At 39.4% G+C, this 20,810-nt stretch overlaps 2 protein-coding genes across 8 annotated transcripts in view; both read right to left on the bottom strand.

The window, feature by feature from the left end:
- Positions 1–6,180: 6,180 nt before the first annotated feature.
- LOC121860563 (ATP-dependent RNA helicase glh-2-like) lies at positions 6,181–10,363 on the bottom strand. The gene is made up of 5 exons (XM_042357735.1): positions 10,352–10,363; positions 7,328–7,567; positions 7,089–7,206; positions 6,842–6,991; positions 6,181–6,758 (listed from the first exon to the last, which is right to left on the bottom strand). Exons 1-5 carry the CDS (start codon positions 10,361–10,363, stop codon positions 6,181–6,183), a joined length of 1,098 nt encoding a protein of 365 aa, XP_042213669.1.
- A 2,029-nt stretch (positions 10,364–12,392) lies between these two features.
- LOC121860558 (protein vav-like) overlaps positions 12,393–20,810 on the bottom strand; it is a 48,017-nt gene continuing 39,599 nt past the window's right edge. For all 7 annotated transcript variants that reach the window (XM_042357729.1, XM_042357730.1, XM_042357728.1 and 4 more), the window contains one exon: positions 12,393–20,750. In XM_042357729.1, the coding sequence (XP_042213663.1) occupies positions 20,691–20,750 (60 nt within the window). In that variant the 3' untranslated portion in view covers positions 12,393–20,690. The remainder of the gene's footprint in view (positions 20,751–20,810) is intronic.

The following is a 20,810-nucleotide window of genomic DNA, read 5'->3' on the forward strand; positions in this document are numbered from 1 at the left end:
GACCTGACGTGATTTTAGATGTTTAGAAGAGGCTTGATATGACTTGAGGTGACCTGAGGTAACCTGAGGTGTCTTGAGATGACCTGAGAAGTCCCTGGGGGGGTGGGAGGGGGACGGTCTAACAATCCTGAGGTGATTTGAGTGACCCAGAGTTTGATCTGAGGCTTCCCGAGTGACCTAAGACGGCGGTGAGTGACGTGCCGTGCGTCGGGAGGGGCGCGCGAGAGTGTGTGTGTGGTCGGGCGGGTGCCTGGCGGGATACTGGCACCTTGACACACACACACACACACACACACTTAGGTCCATGGCACCTGGGTCATTGGGGAGATATTTATGAAGGATCTCCAACACATTGTATAATTCTTGCTGTTATTATTATTACTAGTAGTAGTAGTAGTAGTAATTAATTTTAATTTTACCACCTACAGCGGTAGCGCAAAAGGATTACAGGGTAGAGTTTACAAAGGGTCAGTATAACCAACCCCCGTGGTCAGGCATTGAATGTTACAGAGTATTTAAAATATATTCTTTGTTTAGTTCGATACATAAGGGATAACTTATTGAGGTATGATGGATGGTGAATCAGCGTGGGTATGTCGTCCCCTTGAGCGAGGGTTGACCACTGACCAGCAGTAATCACCTGATAATTTAGGAGTTGGGTTACCTTTTGCCCTCTCCTCCTCCATCTCTTTCCCTCCCCCTGTCCCTCTTTCCCTCCCTTAATCTCAATATCACCGGGTCACCTTTCACCCTCCCTCCCCCCTCCCTCTCCCATTCCTTCTCTCTCTCTCATCATTCATCTCTCAACCTTCCCTATATCCATCGTTTCCTCCCTCCTCCCCCCTCTCTCTCTCTCTCTCTCTCTCTCTCTCCCCCCGTTCTCCTATCCTTCCATCCCACCCTCCTAACCTTCCTTCTCTCCCTTTCCCACCCCTCTCATCACTCACTCTCCCACCTGTCCTCTGTTTTCTGCCTTTCTCGGAACACCTGGTCAGCTCAGCCTCAGGGTTAACACACTTGGTATTGACTCTCACAAAACACACACACTTGAGAGGCTAAGGTTTGAAGTGTTTTAAGTAAGTGTAAGTTTGTTTGAAATGTTAAATAATAATACCTAACCTAACCAAACCACCCAGGTAGTTAGGGTGTGTCATCGTTAGTCAGGTGAAGTAATCTGGGGTGTCACATCATCAGGTGACTCAGGTGGTCTCCCTCAAATTATTCATTCTTGTTTCTTAAGGATTCGTCACCTCACCTCATTCATCTTAAAATATATAAGAGGAAAGTTTCATAATGATTTAGTTTCTTAAGGATTCGTCACCTCACCTCATTCATCTTAAAATATATAAGAGGAAAGTTTCATAATGATTTAGTGGGGGAGAGTAGTGGGGCGATGGGGAGTAGTGGTGATGGGGGAGTAGTTGATGGGTGATGGGGTGGTGAAGGTTGGGGGTGGGGGGTAGTGAAGGTTATCAATCAATATGAAAACAAAGAACTTTTAATATATAACTTTTCTCATTTGTATTGTTGGGTGTGAGGTGAGGAGGTGGAGTAGTTGGGAGGTGGAGTCGTGAGGGAGGTGGAGTGTGGAGGTGGAGAGGTGGAGGAGTGAGGAGTGGGAGGTGGAGTCGTGAGGAGGTGGGTGGGTTGTGAGGTGGGAGTGTTGTGAGGAGTGGGAGGAGGTGGGAGGTGGAGTCGTGAGGAGTGGGAGGTGGAGTCGTGAGGTGGGAGGTGGAGTAGTGTAAAGGAGCAGAGTATTGTTTTGAGGAGTTGGACGACTATAACACACACACACACACACACACACACACACACACACACACACACATAACTCCAGCTCTGGGTAGATAGACACATAACAAAAAAGAACAGATATTAATGGCGTCAATCGGTCGCTGTGACTCGAAGGGGGGAAAACGGTATTAGCTCTCTCTCTCTCTCTCTCTCTCTCTCTCTCTCTCTCTCTCTCTCGTGTGTCTAATATGAGAATAACCTATTTTCTGGGTATTATTATTATTATTATTATTATGTACGGTTCCCTTCACTCGTGTGTTTACAGGACCTCGTTATATAAACATTTCACAGATCATTATCATTGAGATATTTGTTTTAATGTTGTTTTACTTTGATTCCAGAGTTTGTTTACTATTGCGAGTTTCCTTCTGTCGAATGTAAACAAACACAACGTTGCCACACTGTACACAACCTGGGTCTGTATATGTGACGTCATAGTTATACTGTATACAAAGTGGATGATTTTTAAGGGATTTTTTTTTTACGTTAGGATTTATTTTGGAGGGTCCTGAGTACATCTAGAGGACCCTGGGGGATATTGGAGGCTCTTGGAGGATTTTGGGGGACCACGGGACACAGGGGCTGGGGTGGGGCTGCTCCTCTACATGATTGCCGTGGACCATAAACCCGAGGAAGTGGTCCTTTAGGGGGCCCTTGTCTTACACCCTCCTTACAAGGTCTCAGCCCTCACCAGCTCTCAACCCTCACCAGTCCTCCCTTATTCCTCACCATCTCTTTCCCAGCCCTCACTTACCCCAGCCCTCACCTACCTCCAGCCCTCACTTACCTCCAGACAGACAGACAGACAATAACAGCCCGCCACTGTTTCTTCCACTACGACATAAAAACACAAGGAAAAAAAAGGAAGAAATTACTTGACGTTTTCTGTAAGTTGAGAAAATTATTATGTAAAGGTGTGTTGGGTATAGTACAGGTGTGTTGTTATAGCCCTCTGTTAGCACTCACTCAGGGCCTCGTGGGGGGTTGATCCTGGCACCATACACAATACATGGCCGAGAGAGAGAGAGAGAGAGAGAGAGAGAGCTATATATCATCGTTACTAAGACGGTACATCTTGTTCCCCTCACCATTACCACCTTAACCACTCCTTCATCTTTCACTCTCTCCTTCTTCCTTCCTTCACGCCCCCTCCTTTTGCCCTGTCTCATTTACACCTTCCTTTTCTCCCTCGCTCCCTCCTTGCTTCCCTCCTCTTCCTTCCTCCCCATCCACTCTAATTCCTCCCTCCCTCCCTCCTCCCTACCACTCTAGTTCCCTCCCTCCCTCCCTCCTCCCTACCACTCTACAATAGTTCCCTCCCTCCCTCCCTGCCATTGTACATTCCTCACCCATGCTGGAGGTGAATAAGGTCTTGGCGTTTTACAGTCTCGGGTCCGTGAATAACAAGTGGAGTCTCACCCTTCTGAAGGCTCACCTAGCGTCATTATTATTATTATTATTATTATTATTATTATTATTATTATTATTATTATTATTATTATTATTATTATTATTATTATTATTATTATTATTATTATTATTATTATTATTATTATTATTATTATTATTATTATTGTTATTATTATTATTATTATTATTGTTATTATTATTATTATTATTATTATTATTATTACTATTATTATTATTGTTGTTGTTGCTGTTGTTGGTATTATTTATGTACTACAGCTCACAGATAAACATTGCAGATTATTATAGTACATGTACAGTACAGGTGTGTGATGTACAGTGACCAGACTTAACACGGTGATAGAGGGGGGGAGGGGTAGTAATAATCGGATTAGTGTCGTGTCCGAGCGAGTGATTGTCCAGTCGGTGTCTTGTGTGTAGTGGTGATTAATGGTACAACTTGTCCATTTGTTCAGGGTAATTGAATCATCAGAGAGTAGTTCAGGTATTGTACTATATATACTGGTTAGGTTAGGTTAGTTTACCCTGATCCTCCTTGACACCTCCCTGACACTCATTCCTGACCCTCCCTGACACCTGATCCTCTCTGACACCTACTCCTGACCCTCCCTGACACCTACTACTGACCCTCCCTGACACCCACTGACCCTCCCTGACACCTACTACTGACCCTCCCTGGCACTCACTGACCTTCCCTGGCACCCACTGACCCTCCCTTACTCTCACCACTTGTTTATGATTTAACAAATGACCTCTCTCTCTCTCTCTCTCTCTCTCTCTCTCTCTCTCTCTCTCTCTCTCTCTCTCTCTCTCACAGGAGGATTAACATGACCCACGTACTTAATAATGTGGTCAAATGACATGTATTAGTTGGGTTGAAGGACGACTGTGATGGTGATGTGTGTGTGTGTGTGTGTGTGTGTGTGTGTGTGGTCACGTTCCGTAATAAGGGTGAAGGGCCAGGGGGAGGAACGTGAGGGTCATTAGAGTGTGTTTGTTCCGCCCTCAGGAGGTGGTTCTTCCCTGCTGGTGCTGACCTGACCTGACCTTGCCTAACCTAACCAAGTGAGTTAATTAGATACACACATTCTCATTATGACTTACGAGAAAATAACAAAATATATCTAAATGATCGTAGGGTCGAGAGGGAATGTGGAGAGATCGGTGGTTCATAATAATTATCCCGGGTGTTGTGACGCAGAGGATTGTGGGGAATGTTGTTGTGAGAGAGAGAGAGAGAGAGAGAGGGAGAGAGGGAGAGAGAGGGAGAGAGAGAGAGATAAGGACAGATAACTTTTCTCCTGCGTCAACCCATTTCGTCTTCACTTCCTTTCTTGAGCGATTACCAAGTCCACCCTTTTTATGGAGCACCTGAAGATTAGCCTCCCTCTCTCCCTTCCCCCCTCTCTCCCTTCTCCCCCTTCCTCTTTCTTCCCCTTTTTCTATTCTCCTCCCTCCCTTCCTTCCTTCCCCCTCCCTCTTCCCAAGTTTATTTCACCTTAACATTAAACACTTTTACGCTTCCTGGGTGAGTTAGGTTAGGTTAGGTTAGTTTAGGTTAGGTTATATTAGGTTAGGTTAGGTTACCTGGGGAGGGGCTAGTGTTCAGGTGATCTCTTTACCCCTACCTGGAGACACGAGGACACACGGTATTTACCTCAGTGATGCTACGAGTACTAGACAGATTCTCAAACGATCGTAAGTTTCACCGTAACTCTACAGTAAGTGAGGAAAAAGTATCTTATTTTTTTCACTCAAGTTAACGAGACATCGATGGATTCTCAAAGATTCTTATGTTAAATTTGTCTCTGAACTGGAGGTATGAAGACCGCTTTTCCAGACAGGGAGTGACTTGCCAGAGTAGGAGTGGGGAGGAGTGGGAGGAGTGGGAGGAGGGGAAATGCCAATAGGGGAGATAAAGGAGAGGAGGATGGGGAAGGGAGGAAGAGGAGGAGGATGGGGAATGGAGGAGGAGGGTCGATGGAGGAGAGAGGGGGATGAGGATGGAAGAGAGGAGAAAGAGAGGGGGAGTGGGAGGATAGAGGAGGAGGAGGAGGAGGAGGGTCGATGGAGGAGAGAGGGGGAGGAGGATGATGAAGAGGGGAGGAGGATGATGAAGAGGAGGAAGAGGATGATGAAGAGGGAGGGTAGCAGTGTGATGAGTGTGAATGAAGACTTATTATAATGAGATTCATAACTCAGCCTAAATACCAGAAGCGTCTTAAGGGGAGGGAGGGAGAGGAGGATGGAAGGATGGAAGAGGGAGGAAGATGGAAAGGAAAGATTGAAAGAGAGGGAAGGGTAGAAGGAGGAAGATGGAAAAAAAAGGGTGGAAGGGGAGGGAAAGATGGAAGGGAAGGGTAAAGATGGGTAAGGAGAGGATACGGGAAGAATGAACTGGGGAGTAATGGGAGAGAATGTTAGGGACAGGAGAGAGAGAGAGGAGACTTATTAGCTTCACAACTATACTCGTCTAAGAGGCGGGAGGGACCTGACGTCACATGTAAACATTGTCTCATTCATAAAACCTATTTTTGTTGTTTACAAGTTACGACGAGTATGACCACCGCTACAACTACTGCTGTTGTTGTTGTGGTGTAGGTAGGAGGGGGGGGGGGACCAGCGAGGGCTATAAACAGGGCCTCCACTCTTCCTGTCATTCGTCTTCAGATTAGGTGTGTAAACGATCCGCTCTTTTGGGTATCAATGGCAAGACTAATCGATGGTTTGGGAAAATAGGTTATGTTGGGAGGAAGGAAGGAGGGAAGGAAGGAAGGAAGAGGGAGGGGTGGAGGGAAGGAAAGAGGAAGGTAAGAAGGATGGAGGGTCGCGTTGATGCTGGTGATTGTAGAGGTCGCGTCTGATAGCACTTCTTTGTATTCTTCCTCTTCGTCCTCCCCTTCCTCTTCCTCCTCCTGTTGCTTCTTTATCGGTGGGATTTTGTCCACTGGGATTACCTCAAATAAAGTTGTGTCCAGTGGTATTACCTGAAGAAAAGTTGTGTCCAGTGGGATTACCTGAAGAGAAGTTGTGTCCAGTGGTATTACCTGTAGAGAAGTTGTGTCCAGTAGTATTACCTGAAGAGAAGTTGTGTCCAGTGGTATTACCTGAAGAGAAGTTGTGTCCAGTGGTATTACCTGAAGAAAAGTTGTGTCCAGTGGTATTACCTGAAGAGAAGTTGTGTCCAGTGGTATTACCTGAAGAGAAGTTGTGTCCAGTGGTATTACCTGAAGAGAAGTTGTGTCCAGTGGTATTACCTGAAGAGAAGTTGTGTCCAGTGGTATTACCTGAAGAGAAGTTGTGTCCAGTGGTATTACCTGAAGAGAAGTTGTGTCCAGTGGTATTACCTGAAGAGAAGTTGTGTCCAGTGGTATTACCTGAAGAGAAGTTGTGTCCAGTGGTATTACCTGAAGAGAAGTTGTGTCCAGTGGGATTACCTGAAGAGAAGTTGTGTCCAGTGGTATTACCTGAAGAGAAGTTGTGTCCAGTGGTATTGTCCAGTGGTATTACCTGAAGAGAAGTTGTGTCCAGTGGTCCTGAAGAGAAGTTGTGTAGTTACCTGAAGAGAAGTTGTGTCCAGTGGTATTACCTGTAGAGAAGTTGTGTCCAGTAGTATTACCTGAAGAGAAGTTGTGTCCAGTGGTATTACCTGAAGAGAAGTTGTGTCCAGTGGTATTACCTGAAGAAAAGTTGTGTCCAGTGGTATTACCTGAAGAGAAGTTGTGTCCAGTGGTATTACCTGAAGAGAAGTTGTGTCCAGTGGTATTACCTGAAGAGAAGTTGTGTCCAGTGGTATTACCTGAAGAGAAGTTGTGTCCAGTGGGATTACCTGAAGAGAAGAGAAGTTGTGTCCAGTGGTACCTTACCTGAAGAGAAGTTGTGTCCAGGTATTACCTGAAGAGAAGTTGTGTCCAGTGGTATTGCCTGAAGAGAAGTTGTGTCCAGTGGTATTACCTGAAGAGAAGTTGTGTCCAGTGGTATTACCTGAAGAGAAGTTGTGTCCAGTGGTATTACCTGAAGAGAAGTTGTGTCCAGGGAGAAGTTGTGTCCAGTGGTATTACCTGAAGAGAAAGTTGTGTCCAGAAGTTGTGTCCAGTAGTATTACCTGAAGAGAAGTTGTGTCCAGTGGTATTACCTGAAGAGAAGTTGTGTCCAGTGGTATTACCTGAAGAGAAGTTGTGTCCAGTGGTATTACCTGAAGAGAAGTTGTGTCCAGTAGTATTACCTGAAGAGAAGTTGTGTCCAGTAGTATTACCTGAAGAGAAGTTGTGTCCAGTAGTATTACCTGAAGAGAAGTTGTGTCCAGTGGTATTACCTGAAGAGAAGTTGTGTCCAGTGGTATTACCTGAAGAGAAGTTGTGTCCAGTAGTATTACCTGAAGAGAAGTTGTGTCCAGTGGGATTTCAAGAAAGGATGAGCGACGGTCGGTGTAATTACTGCTTGTGGATGTCTCAGCTCCACCCTCCAGGCCCTCATTACCTGGGTTATGGATGGTGAGTGGTTTATCTCTTCCTGGACCTACCTGAGAGAGAGAGAGAGAGAGAGATAACAACGACGAGACTGAGAGACAAAAGACGTAGACATACTAAGGAATCTCTCTCTCTCTCTCTCTCTCTCTCTCAATCTCTCGTCACTCTCTCTTTCACGGTGATAACTTTCCTCCCCTCCCCACCACACATCTCCCTCTCCCTCCTTCCGGATCTCGTGAATGTATATGGAGAGGAAGAAGGGGAGATGAAGGGAAGGGGGAGAGAGTTAAAAAGAGATGGAGTTATGAAGGAAGAGAGGAGGGAAGAGGGAAGCGACATGGGATGGGAGAGAATAGGGAGGTAGGGAAGGTGGTTAGGGTAGATAGATGGCAGATAGGTAGATGGATAGATAGATGAATAAGTAGATGGGTAGATAGATAGATAGGTAGATGGGTATATAAATTGGTAGATGGATAGATGGATGATTAGGTAGATGGATAGATAGCTGGATAGGTCGTGGGCACTTGTCACTCCTTACGCCTTCCATATGGATATGAACCTGGACCGTGGGGAGTGTACATAGGTGATAGGGGAAGGTGGGGAGAGGAAGGGGTGATGGGGAGAGTAAGGGGTGACGGGGAGAGGAAGGGGTGATAAGGAGAGTAAGGGGTGACGGGGAGAGTAAGGGGTGATGGGGTAAGGATGACGGGAGAGAAGGGGTGATAGGGAGAGTAAGGGGTGATGGGAGAGTACGGGGTGATGGGGAGAGTAAGGGTGATGGGAGAGTAAGGGGTGACGGGAGAGTAAGGGGTGATGGGGAGGGAAGGTGATGGGGAGAGTAAGGGGTGATGGGGAGAGTAAGGGTGACGGGGAGAGTAAGGGGTGATGGGGGAGAGGAAGGGGTGATGGGAGAGTAAGTGATGGGGAAAGGAAAGGGTGGTGGGATTAATAACACGTTGGGTAATTGTCGACAAATTGTTCCTGACCTTATTTACTATGTCTGTGTGTGGCCAGTGGTGGAGGGGGGTGTGTGGCCAGTGGTGGAGGGGGTAAAATAGTGGTGGAGGGGGGGGTGTGTACAGTGGTGGAGGGGGTGTGTGTGTGTGTGGGGGCCAGTGGTGGAGGGGGTGTGGGGCAGTGGTGAGGGTGTGTGTGGCAGTGGTGGCCATGTCAGCAGGCTTGAAGGTTTCTGACCCAACCATTGTTACAAATTTGACGTTGAGTCACTTCCTGTAGGCGACCCCCCACACACTGTAATATCACCAAATCTTCCCCTTCATATTAAGTCAACAATATTTCCTGTTACAGTTTTATGTAGCGTAGTAAACAGACTAACATAATTCTGGTGTATGTGGCGAGGCTGTTGTGGACTGTGTTGTTGTTGTATATCAGATTATTATTATTGTTGTTGTATTATCCCAGTTTGTTCTTATTACACCAGTACTGAAGTATTACTCATATACCCAATTATCATCCCCAGTACTCAGTTATATTACCTCAGTGACCCAGGTACAGTATTATCCCTCATTAAACGGATATTTTCCCAGTGTTCAAAAACTATTCCCTCACTCTACCTCCCTTCCCAGTTCTAGTACCGGGAGACCGTGTAGTGGACTGGGGTGGTTGGTATTACTGGTAGGTGCGAGAGACAGGGGAGAAAGAATAGGTCGTTAAGGGAGGGAACTTGGTAGCTGCCTCACGTGCGTTGGGGAGGAGGAAATGTTGTCAAGTTGTGATTATATTCTCTCTGTCTCTTAATGGTGTTGTAGGGAAGTCTCTTAGTGGTGTTGTAGGCAGGGAAGGAGTGGGACTTTCACCCAGAGCTGTCATGGTACCTTATGTAACTAGTAAGATATCAGAGCTGTCCACCACTGACACAGGGCAGTATTACATAAGGTGTATCAGGCACGTCCTTTGGTGAATTGCTCGGTGTTCTAGGACTGTAATGATTAACAATAATAGTAACATTCACGTGATAATGACAGTTTTTTACTTTGTGCCATTTATATTTCTGTTTATTGCTACATGTGTGACCATATTTTCCCTTTTACATTACCACGTCTATACACAAGGGCAAAAAAACTACAAAATATTACTTTGTTCATTAAAATCCAACAATATTTGATGATTTTATACGTTCTTACAAGTTGAAAAACCTTGGCATTCGATTTCATAAAAAAAAAAAGTAGGCTCATCACAGTCTTATGTAGCGGCTCACTTAAGACACCGTAGACGGATCTCAATGAAAAACCACAGCGTAACTACAGTCCAGGGAGGGAAGAGCTTTATTAAATAACTTAAGAGAATGAGTTTCACCAGTAGTGTTGAATCAGTAGTTCCTCACCTACATGATAACTGTACTTTACACTCTCAACTATTTGGCGACCATTTTTATTTATTTATCATGTCTCTTGCTTATTGGCCGACAAGTCATTCAGGCTGTTGGTTAGTTGTTTATTGTTCGGTGTTAGTCGAATACAGGAGAAAATCAGTGTATCCGGAGAAAACCTGCCATGTTTGTTAGTCACGCTGGAGACCTTCCTTCCCACATCTGTTCTAGGCTGAGGATTTAACCCAGGTCACATTTGTGAAAAGTACGCATGTTTTTCTCACAAATTTAATCATCCACACCTGAGGGATTGTACAATGTGGGTGTTTACCTCATTTACCATTGTGACCATTACACTTTCTGAATATCAGCTACATTTCATCAGCGCACCTCACAATGTGTTATATGTATTTATTCCTGGAGCTATTATCTACTTTATTGTTACTGTACAATATTTACATTTAAAAGATATTTGGTTGTACAGTAATTATAAATTGAATATTTTTTTATGGCAGCCAAAGCATGTTGACTGATTATGTCCGTTGGTTGGAATAATGAGGAACAATCTTTGGAAAGTTGGACACAAAAATTCGTAAATTGTCGAATAATGTCAAAATATTCCGAACAAGGTTAAGTTTGGATTTTTCGGTAATTCGAGTGACCCAGAACCCGTTTTGTCGAATTAACGAGGGTACAGTGTATATTGGAAGACATATGCCAGGATGTCTTGTTTATCTAGTGGGAGATAAAATGGAGGTGAGTGATGTATGTAGACTTGAGATTATGAACTCAGTTATGAAGGAAAATAATACCTCACAATAATCACAGAAAGATTTTATGATATTGAAAGACGTCAGAATTGAATACGCCAACTGTATGCTGATCTACAGAGTGATGAGGGCAAGAGTTTAAACTGCATTAAAAAAAAACACGACAATGACTCAGCAGTATGGAGACAGAAGTAACTTGTAAAAAAAAAATTATGCAAGATTTGATTAGCTAATATGAATTATATATTAGACAGTGACAAAATACTTGCTATTGATGCAGTGACCAATGGAACTCAGCACTGTAGCTACATTAACATAATGGATAACTAAACAATACTCTCAGCCCCATTCATAGAACTCTTGGCATTGTTAAAATAGGCAAAAACAGGGTTACATAATCAACATTTTCATTATTACACATTATCAGATAGAAATAAAACTCTACTACAGGTTTGTATTATTGTTTATAAGCTGACTACATAGAGAGAGAGAGAGAGATTTGAGAGGTTTTATGAGTTTACTTCAATGTGTATTATGTAGGGAAACTTTATTTAGCTATGGAATATTCAGAACTTGAGTATTACTTCAATGAAATACGTAGTGAGATCTTCACAATATTCCAACAGTCAAAATGATGATGTATTAAGTATATAATGTTGAGGATACAGTATTTGTAATTATTGTACTGCATGGTCATTATTTTTAACTTGATTTCAGTGTTCGGAATACATGTACTTCATGATGATGACAGTTTCAGCACAAACAAGCATCAATTCCACATTTATTTAACACAAAGGAAATGGGTGAATCCATTTTATACACGATCTAAGTTAGAGAGTTTGTAAAAATGAAGTTGGAGCAATATATCACTTAACCTATTTGTTAATTTCTATTGATTAAACACTGTGGTTTTCCCCACAATACAATGGGCTACTGAGTCACAGTATCAGTCACTGTCTAGCACAAACTTTGGGAGGCCTCACCAGCCATGACGAACACTGACATCTTTTCTTTGACAGTAAAAAAGTATACTATGCAATGTACATCAGACGGAATCAATATTTTGCACCATATCTGCATGGTAACACCTAAAGGGGCAATATGCAGGCAAATTCAGCATAGTATTATAAATATCTGATTGTCTACTCACCAGAATCATAATTACTTATCTACAGGATATATCTATACATACATTAATATGGAATTATTATCAATAGCTTACTGATAAAAAAATTGTCTGAGATAAAAAAAATATATATATTAGGTATTTGCTAAGAGGTGACACAAGGTAATAACATACTGCTCCTTTAAATGCTATATGCAGTACAGTGGAATATACATCCCATGGACTTGTTGTGCACAATGTTTGTACAGTAAACACCTCAATCAGAAATATAATTACTATAAAAACTTAAAAACCAAGAAATTATACAAAATGTACCGGTACTAAAAATGCAAGAAAATTGGTTGGGAATTATAAAATGATCCAGTAATGTACAAGGTGTCTGTCCTGAAACAGAAAAAATTTAAAAAGAAATGAAACCTTAAAATGTATTAATATGTATAACTGATAAGGAATATAAAATAAATAAAATTCTGTAGATAGCTAAATAGGTTTTAATTTGGGAGGAAAAATGCATTATTTTGTCACATATTTACAGGGTCACCAGGGGTTCAAAAGTAGTACAATACTGTGTATATGAATGCCCACCGTTACGAACAAGGTTAAACTTTAAATTTACAGGATTTTATTCACACGATGACCTATTTTTTACTTCCATTTATTGTATTTTGTCATTCTATTTCTTCTTTTCTCTTAAAATTAAGTGACTTTATATACCGTACACAGTATATCTTTATTTTGTAAGGTTTAGGTTTTATAAACAGGAGTGATTTATGGTATGGTGTGTGTGTCTAAAAATCAATAATAGGGTATCAACATTGTCATGGCACTGAATTTTAGGTACACATTCATATTATAAACATGTTCACTGGCAGATAACAGAAGCAGAATTATGCTAACTTTGAACCCCTGAGATGACCACAAACAAAAGTCAGGTTCACAAGATAGAAGCTTCACAGATAAGACAAATCATGTCTCATAAAACCATATCTTTATATATCTTAAATCTGATTAAAAATGACTCACACATGACTATAATAAATATGCAACTTGAACACCTTACTGCAGATAGTGTGGAAATTATTCAATGTCTCACAATTCAAGTCATAAGATCAATTACACCTATTAGGCAATACTATTACGAATACATAATACCTTAAACGGTATTCACATAATCAGTCACAAGTTAACAAACACCCCACTTAACTTTAAAAGCCAAGTATTTTCCGCTTACCTCAAAAATCATTCCAAGAATCTGCAGCTAAGTGGATATGCATTGACTATAACCTTAAGAGCTTTTCAATGGACTGTTTTACACAGTGAGAAATAGTTTCTCACTTTGTGCCTCTAATACAAGAATCTATTTCATCAAATTTAATGGCTAGGTTATGAACTACAGTGACACAACTATATAATCAAAAGCTTACTTTTATTGGTTGACACCCCAACAACAACCATCACTTGACATTATAATGACATGTAATGAAGTAAATTTGGCTGTTGGAGAATTAATCAAATAAAGTACTGTTCAATAATATGGTTCAATCAACAGTGTTGTTATTAACTAAGTCACTGTTAAAGGTTCATGCTCACACAGTGATCATCATGAACTCTTTAATGAGTTTAATCTGTTTTCTTTAATAACAAGAAAGTAAACACAGAAAAGGGTGTTACAATACAACATTAACTGATCACTGTAAATATTCAACACTGTATGCATGGTCCTGCAACACTGTGTGCATGGTCCTGCAACACTGTGTGCATGGTCCTGCTACAATGATCCTGCTTTACTCTCTCTAATTACAATCTCATAAGCAGAAGCAATTTTCCATATGAATTAGCTACATAACTTTTTACTGTACTATATACTCTCCTATTGGCCTATAATTTAACTTAGTTCACATGACACTATACACCACTCAACTAACACTGATATTCAGTACATTAGTCTGCCGTTACATATCAAGGACGTCCATTATTTGCTTGTCCAAATTCCCTTTGATGCAGAGATCAAAATTTTTTAGGGAAAAGTGACAAACTTAGTAATTGTTGAAGAAAAACAATAAAGTTAACTTGTCTCATTTAAATACGTATTACATATATAAGTTTAGTAATTTTTCCATTATTTCATTTTCACTGAAATAACACAATCAGATCCCCTGAACCCAAGGACTTGTTATCCTACTAACATCCTTAATACATAGCAAGAAAATATTACAATCAACTCCAATAACTGCTTCTCAGTTACTCCTTAAATTTCCAAGGAAAAAAAAAGACAATCTTGTTAGAGGTGAAGAAACAGACAACTCTTAGAAGAAACAGAAATACTGTACCTGTACAGTATTAAAAAATTCCCTCACGTTAAATGACTATACATACATGTGTATGCCTGAGCTAATATACAATATGGAAATTCAAGAAAAATCTGAATCATAAAATTGATAATATAAGCCTATTCATTTCTAATTGAGCACCATCATAACCTTAATAAAAAAATCCTCTCATAAATTACCCTATTACAGTATTATGAAAAACACATTGACTACTACCACAGGCTGACATTATCAATAAATGAGTGCTTCTGAACTTGTGCAAAGACCAAAAATTGTGATCTATTACAGTTATTATTGTCAATCACCCTGACTGGCAAAGACCTAATCTCCACAAGGAGCATATCTGAGAAACTGCCATTTTGAATGAAGCAAAAGGTCTTACAATGATAGTATGACATTACAAGAAAAAGCAACGCATTTTTCCCAACTTGTCCCCCCCTTCATGGTCCTATATTCCTAATGAGCATTTATATACTTAGACGGGGCTCATGTTTATGTTGACATTTAAAAACAAACAAACACTAAAACTAATCATATGCATTTAAAAAGTGCAAGCACTTTCAAGAAAGTCTGCATCGCCTGTTTTTTTATTTTATATACTTTCAAGCCACATGATGGAGGGCAGTTGGATAGCAAATACACATTACTGAAAATAAGGAGTCTTCCTATAGGCCTCCCCTTCATGCAAGCCAACACTTCGATGTTATACTCTCCTCTTAGTCCTGCATCACCAGCTTTTGGTTTTACAATACTTTGGATGTCAATAAAACGGGGGAGGCAAAGATTCATGTACATAAATGGTGTATAACCAGCAAAGTTTACTAAACTGTTTCAATCTTACATGTGACTGCTTACAAAATGTGCTTGTACAATATCTGAAAGGTTGGGCAGACTGCAGAGACCAAGTTTATTTTTTTTTTAGCCATGTCAAACAGCTTTAAGATTGCCTTTTTTTTACCAGCCTGAGCTGATACAACTTATCACATTGTATTATAATATTCCAATATGGGGAGATAATCATGGTTCTATTGTATTTCAAATATCATAGCTAATATGAGTACAATATGTGTAAGAGTTCATGAGGCTCTATCTAAAGACAGCTAAATGAAAAACAAATCTGTTTTTCATGTTCTCAACACATGGCAGAAGTGATATAGTAATGAGGAAACACATAAAGCCAGCCTTACCTTTCAGCCATAATCTGTACACTAAATGAGAATCACCATGAAGTTACCAGCAACAAAACCACAAGATTTATCATTACATTCATTTACTGAGAATAACTGAATCACAGGGGTTTGCTTTCTTATTCTAACATTAACCGGGTTTTATAACATAATTCATAAAAGAGATTATATTTCATCTAGAAATAATTCATAAATACTTATAATGGATACTGGAATAAAGTACCTAAGGATATTGTTTAATACATGGAAATAATCTTGTCATGTACATTAGCACTGCCATTAATCACAAGAAATAGCAAACTAAACTAATAAGGATCTTTTATTATAACTCCCAGTTCTAGCTATTTGGGTATGAGGGAAAAACAACAATCAGTACAGTATATCCAACTGCATCAGCCTTGTCTATGTAACAGACTAACCAACACTGAAAATTCCTACTTCATTCTAAGATCCAGATACCATACACAGACAGCGTAGTGGCCACAGTGCTTCCAGGAAAAGATTTCTTGTGTGCCAGAATGAGACCTGCCCATAAACAGTGTGTTCTCATAGTAACTTTCAACCAGTTCAAACCCAATTGGTCTAAATGCTTATTTAAACTATAACCAACTTTACACATTATGCTGTATACTAATATGATAACTTTGTTTCTAATTAAAAATACTATAGCGTTGACTGGGGCAAAGAGGACCACTGGGGCTAATAGACCATGCTTGGTGAAATCACAAAACAAATAATTTTTTTTTAGCTGTTTTCAGCTTGCAGAGAAACTGTTTTGTCACCTCAAGAGTAATTATGAAGGAAATGTGACTATATTCTAAAGCAGAGAAGACGAATTGCCTGGGAATTTCACTTTTGAAAATACTATTTGTCTTATAAAGGTTAAATTCGGATACAATACTGTACTCTTAGATTGGAAAAATGTGCCAAAGAAAGAACCTTAATTTTTTACATAATTATGATGGATCAAAATTCGGTCCACATTCACCTTGAAGAATTTAGTCACCGGGTGAATGTGGATCATGCCTAATTTGAAAAAATCCAAATTTCATCTAAAATGAATAAAAATTGCTTAGATAAACAATATAATTACTTCACAGCGTATTATAAAATAAATAGCACATACTGTACTGTTTTATGCACAATACAAAAATTTGCTCCTTCCACACTCAAACCATCCTCTGGGCAATGTGACACAATTCAGCCAGGCAGTTACATAGCTGATCAAAGAAGTGTGTGTGTGTGTGTATGCAGTTACGTATCATCGAGGAAGCGAGCGTGGCTAGCTGGTAGCTAGCTATTTAATTATAGCTCATTGCCTCCACACGTACGTTCACATTGGAGTATTGTAATGAGTTTTTTCTCAAACAAGTACGGACAATCGATAAACACAGTAATTTGGGAACACTCGTGAAAATGCACAGACTTGTGGAATATAATAAATAAAGAAATTTAAACAAAAAATTGAGTTGTGTAAATAGAGAAGAAAGATGTTTTGCAAGATATTATACAAGAAACTGCACAAATAAATAAAAATTTTAAGGAATTGTGTCACTGGTCCACTTTTGCCCCATAACTGCAGGTGAATCAGACCACATAACTCCCATTATACTTTAGCAAGTGACTACAATAGCTGTTAAAACAAACAAAAACTGTATTTAAATGCTTTATGTAATTATACCAAAAAAATTTCATTCAAAAAAAAAAAAAATAAATAAGGGAGTTATTAAAACCTCAGTCATTTGCCGGTCTGATTCACCCTGGTCGATGCTACTATTGCTTGAAGTAACCTAAAGTTATTGTATACAGTCCACTATGGTAATTTAAAGAGACTCCACTCTCATAGGCAGATTCCATCTTCATGAGTGTGGCACCACTAATGTACTGACAATATCAAACATTCAGTGTAAGATAGTAACCTGAAGCACCATTCCCATTATAAAAACAATGACAACATAATACATTAAGAGCAAAGATAAAAGAATAACTTCCTATTGTTCATCAGTACCTGAATTCTTAAAAATTTGTACATACTGTAATTTTTTCCTCATAATTGTGGACAAACGAACGTTTGGTTAAAGTAGTGTCTTGGTGTAATATTAATATCCATTGTTTGCCATTTTCATGTTACAGCTCACATGGGATAGTTAAATGCAGTCTCATAACCTAACAGTGGGAAAATAATTCAACATACAAATCTTTGTGAACATGAACTCTGGACCAGATGAACACACACATTTCATACAGTGCTATACTACACTTAAGCATTTATATTACTGCTATTGTCTTTCCTGTTAATGGGCTGCTTTGTTATTTGTATAAGAAATGAACTCCAAGTAACAGTGAGGTGCCAAAAAATTTACATTTGTAATATAGTTGAGAGTGGTTAGAATTCCCTGATAATGTACCAACTAGCTAACACATCTAACTTGCAATACCTGGCACAGTACTTACTACTGATCCAACAGTATAATGTTATCTATATTTATTGCACAATTTTATTTGATAATTGGTAAGTGTTACCATGGCAGGGTGACACTATTGCTGTAAGTTAATGTACAGTGCTCACCGCTACACACTGTCCGTCTCGTGTGCTCATTTTTTTTTAACGCCCGTAAACCGTTTGTGTTATCATTGTATGAACGGTTAACGTGGCAACACCTGTTAAATATTTTCATGCTTAGCATTGACAGTTTATCATCTGCAAACCCATTCTCGAGTTATTCTGGAGACACGGACAGACTGACAAAATCCAAAACAATACAGTACCCATCCGCAGCTGTGGGTAGTGAGGGTAAAAAGTACTACATTACTTGCAGACTTTCCAATTATTAGACAATTTGAGAGTAAAAAATTATCAATGACCTGAGACAGCATTGCAACAAATTTTTTATGCCAGTTAGCTACTAATAAGGATCCCAAATTGTCATAAACTAACCATTGGGTGGTACTGTACTACCTTTAACAATGTGCTTTATGTGGTGATAATTTACTTCAACTGATGTGTAGATCATACTAGTAACAGCAATATATATTCAAATGTTGTATATAATGCCAGAGAGCGTTATTACTACACCGTGTTGTTAAGTGTATCAGTTAATAACAGTTTTAGAGTATGTGTACATGAGGGAAGGAAAACTGTACATAAGATTTGTATAATACCAAGTACATGTAACTCTTAAAGTTAATATTAAGACCAAAATGAGATTCTCTCAGCATAAGATAGCAAAAATTATTCACTCAAGAACACTTATAATCATATGATGAAAAATATAATCAGTGAGTGGGCACTATGGAAAATAGAATACAATATTTATGAAATACAGTAGGACAATACACCTGTAGCAACAAAAGGCTTCACATAATACACTATCAACAGTTTACTTCCTATATATTACTACTACATATAATCTTAGTCTACATACAGTATATGTATAAGCAAAAGTTTTGGCACATGATTACCCCTCCAGTTTATGATCTTGGTGTAAGTATCCCTTGTAACAAACATGCACCTACGTCACACTCTTACTCACACGTCTAAGAGACAAGGTCAAGAAATAAGTCAAACCTTTCCTGTGTCTCCCTAAGGTCATGGTGCACAAAGCCTGAGAATGAAATGCAGAAAAAGATAACATAAAGTGATGAAGGAAGGGCTGACTAGATCAACCCACCCACACACACAAACTACCAATGGGAAGTGGTCATCCTCCAACAAGTGGTTCTTTTCTTTGGTCTATTTCATAATGCAGTCAATTTGCTCTGGCACAAATTGTCAACCCTTATTCAATCCTTTCTTGTTTTATGATTATATTTTAGTATTTTCCTTTTTATGTTTGTCTATCTATTCCTACTTCACACATCTCGTTTTTTTCCTGTTGCATCACTCGTCCCTGTTTATTTACACTTCTCTTATTTCTTGTTGCAGACTAGTGAACACTATTTGTCTGATAGCCAAACCATATTTAAAATTCCCCAATAAGTGTTTTAGCCATGGCAACACAACTTTTGTTGCATGGCTGTGTGCAGGTCAAGAACCAGAATGCTTTAGGTGGTTCATATGACTGCTTTAAAATAATATACAAACAGACAGATAGCTGAGTGTGAGAGGCGTTTAAATTCTACAACTATAAATGCTTTATCATGTTTAGTTTGCTTTAAAATAGTAGACTGACACATACATTAACTGGGTAATGTGTACTGTATAATGAACACAGAGTACAGTACAATCCCTTAATAAGAAAAGTGGAGCCTTCTGTGGAATGACTGAGACCAAAATCACTTGGGCTCATCAACTTTGTATAAAAAACTTGTGAATGGTTTTGTTTTAATGTTCCCAATTCAACTTTGGTCAGTGCAAAAACCATATGTCAACAGAGAGTATCTCCCTGAACCTTTCTTTATTCATGGCAATAAAAATAAACATTCTCTACAATGGCTACCCCATCATGACAGTTAATTTATTCTTCATAACCCAAGTAGTCCATGGATTATTGATTTCACTCTGTGAATGTCATGTGTGAATAAAATAACTCAACAAACAAAAACAAGAGACAAATCTGACTTGTCAAGCTTATGTCAAAGTTGTGGGCCAGGCATGCCAGTCACACTGGAAGGGGATTTGTGCTCTGATGAACATTTGTTTAGCTATTTATTTTTATATTTTTTCATAAGAAATCACCTGGATGTTGGTACTGTACTTGGTTGCAAATTAGTGATCTGGTAATATACATTAAAACAGAGTTGAGGTATTATTATTTTGGGGGGAGAATCACCAAGTAATCTTTGCATCGATTCCTAACAGTGAAATAATAACTGAAGAAAATAATATAATAGATTATTTATAAAGACTTGAGGAGGAAAAGCTTTGATGAAATGTGGATGACACTTGATACACTAGACTGGTGACAATACAGCACAAAATGAACTTTGATGCAAGAAATAAATGCAGAGTATTATATAAAAAAGCAAGAAAATGAGGTAATAAAAGAACAATCTGACAGACAGTTCTGTTAGAATCTAAAGTTGGGCAACATGTGGTGCTACGTTGGTGTTAAGTAATAAGTGTGAAAAATAATTTCAATTTCAACATCTCAGAAAATACTTCCTTGTGACAAACACAGGATGAGCACTGTCACTATTACCTTCATCATCAGATCATGGTAATACTATACTATACTGTACTGTACTTAGCTCAGGGGCAACTATACATAATAATTAACACCTCCTTTGTCTCAAGTGCAAAATATCTTTTACCATCTCACCAGGGATGCATGCTGTTGTGTTCTAAAGTGACGTATTCCTTGGGGAAGTAGCCCATCTGTAAAAAAATAAAGTATAGTATTTAAAAGTGCAAGTACACTTCTAAATTAAATTATGT

Source organism: Homarus americanus, unplaced genomic scaffold (assembly GCF_018991925.1).
Source record: "Homarus americanus isolate GMGI-L3 unplaced genomic scaffold, GMGI_Hamer_2.0 scaffold16836, whole genome shotgun sequence".
Taxonomy (NCBI): domain Eukaryota; kingdom Metazoa; phylum Arthropoda; class Malacostraca; order Decapoda; family Nephropidae; genus Homarus; species Homarus americanus.

Bases quoted from the DNA above. Each gene is read 5' to 3' on its own strand.
- LOC121860563 (XM_042357735.1), bottom strand. The intron at 7,207-7,327 runs GTAATACTACTG...ACTTCTCTTCAG, and splicing joins TGGACACAACTTCTCTTCAG to GTAATACCACTGGACACAAC. The intron at 6,759-6,841 runs GTAATACTACTG...ACTTCTCTTCAG, and splicing joins TGGACACAACTTCTCTTCAG to GACCACTGGACACAACTTCT.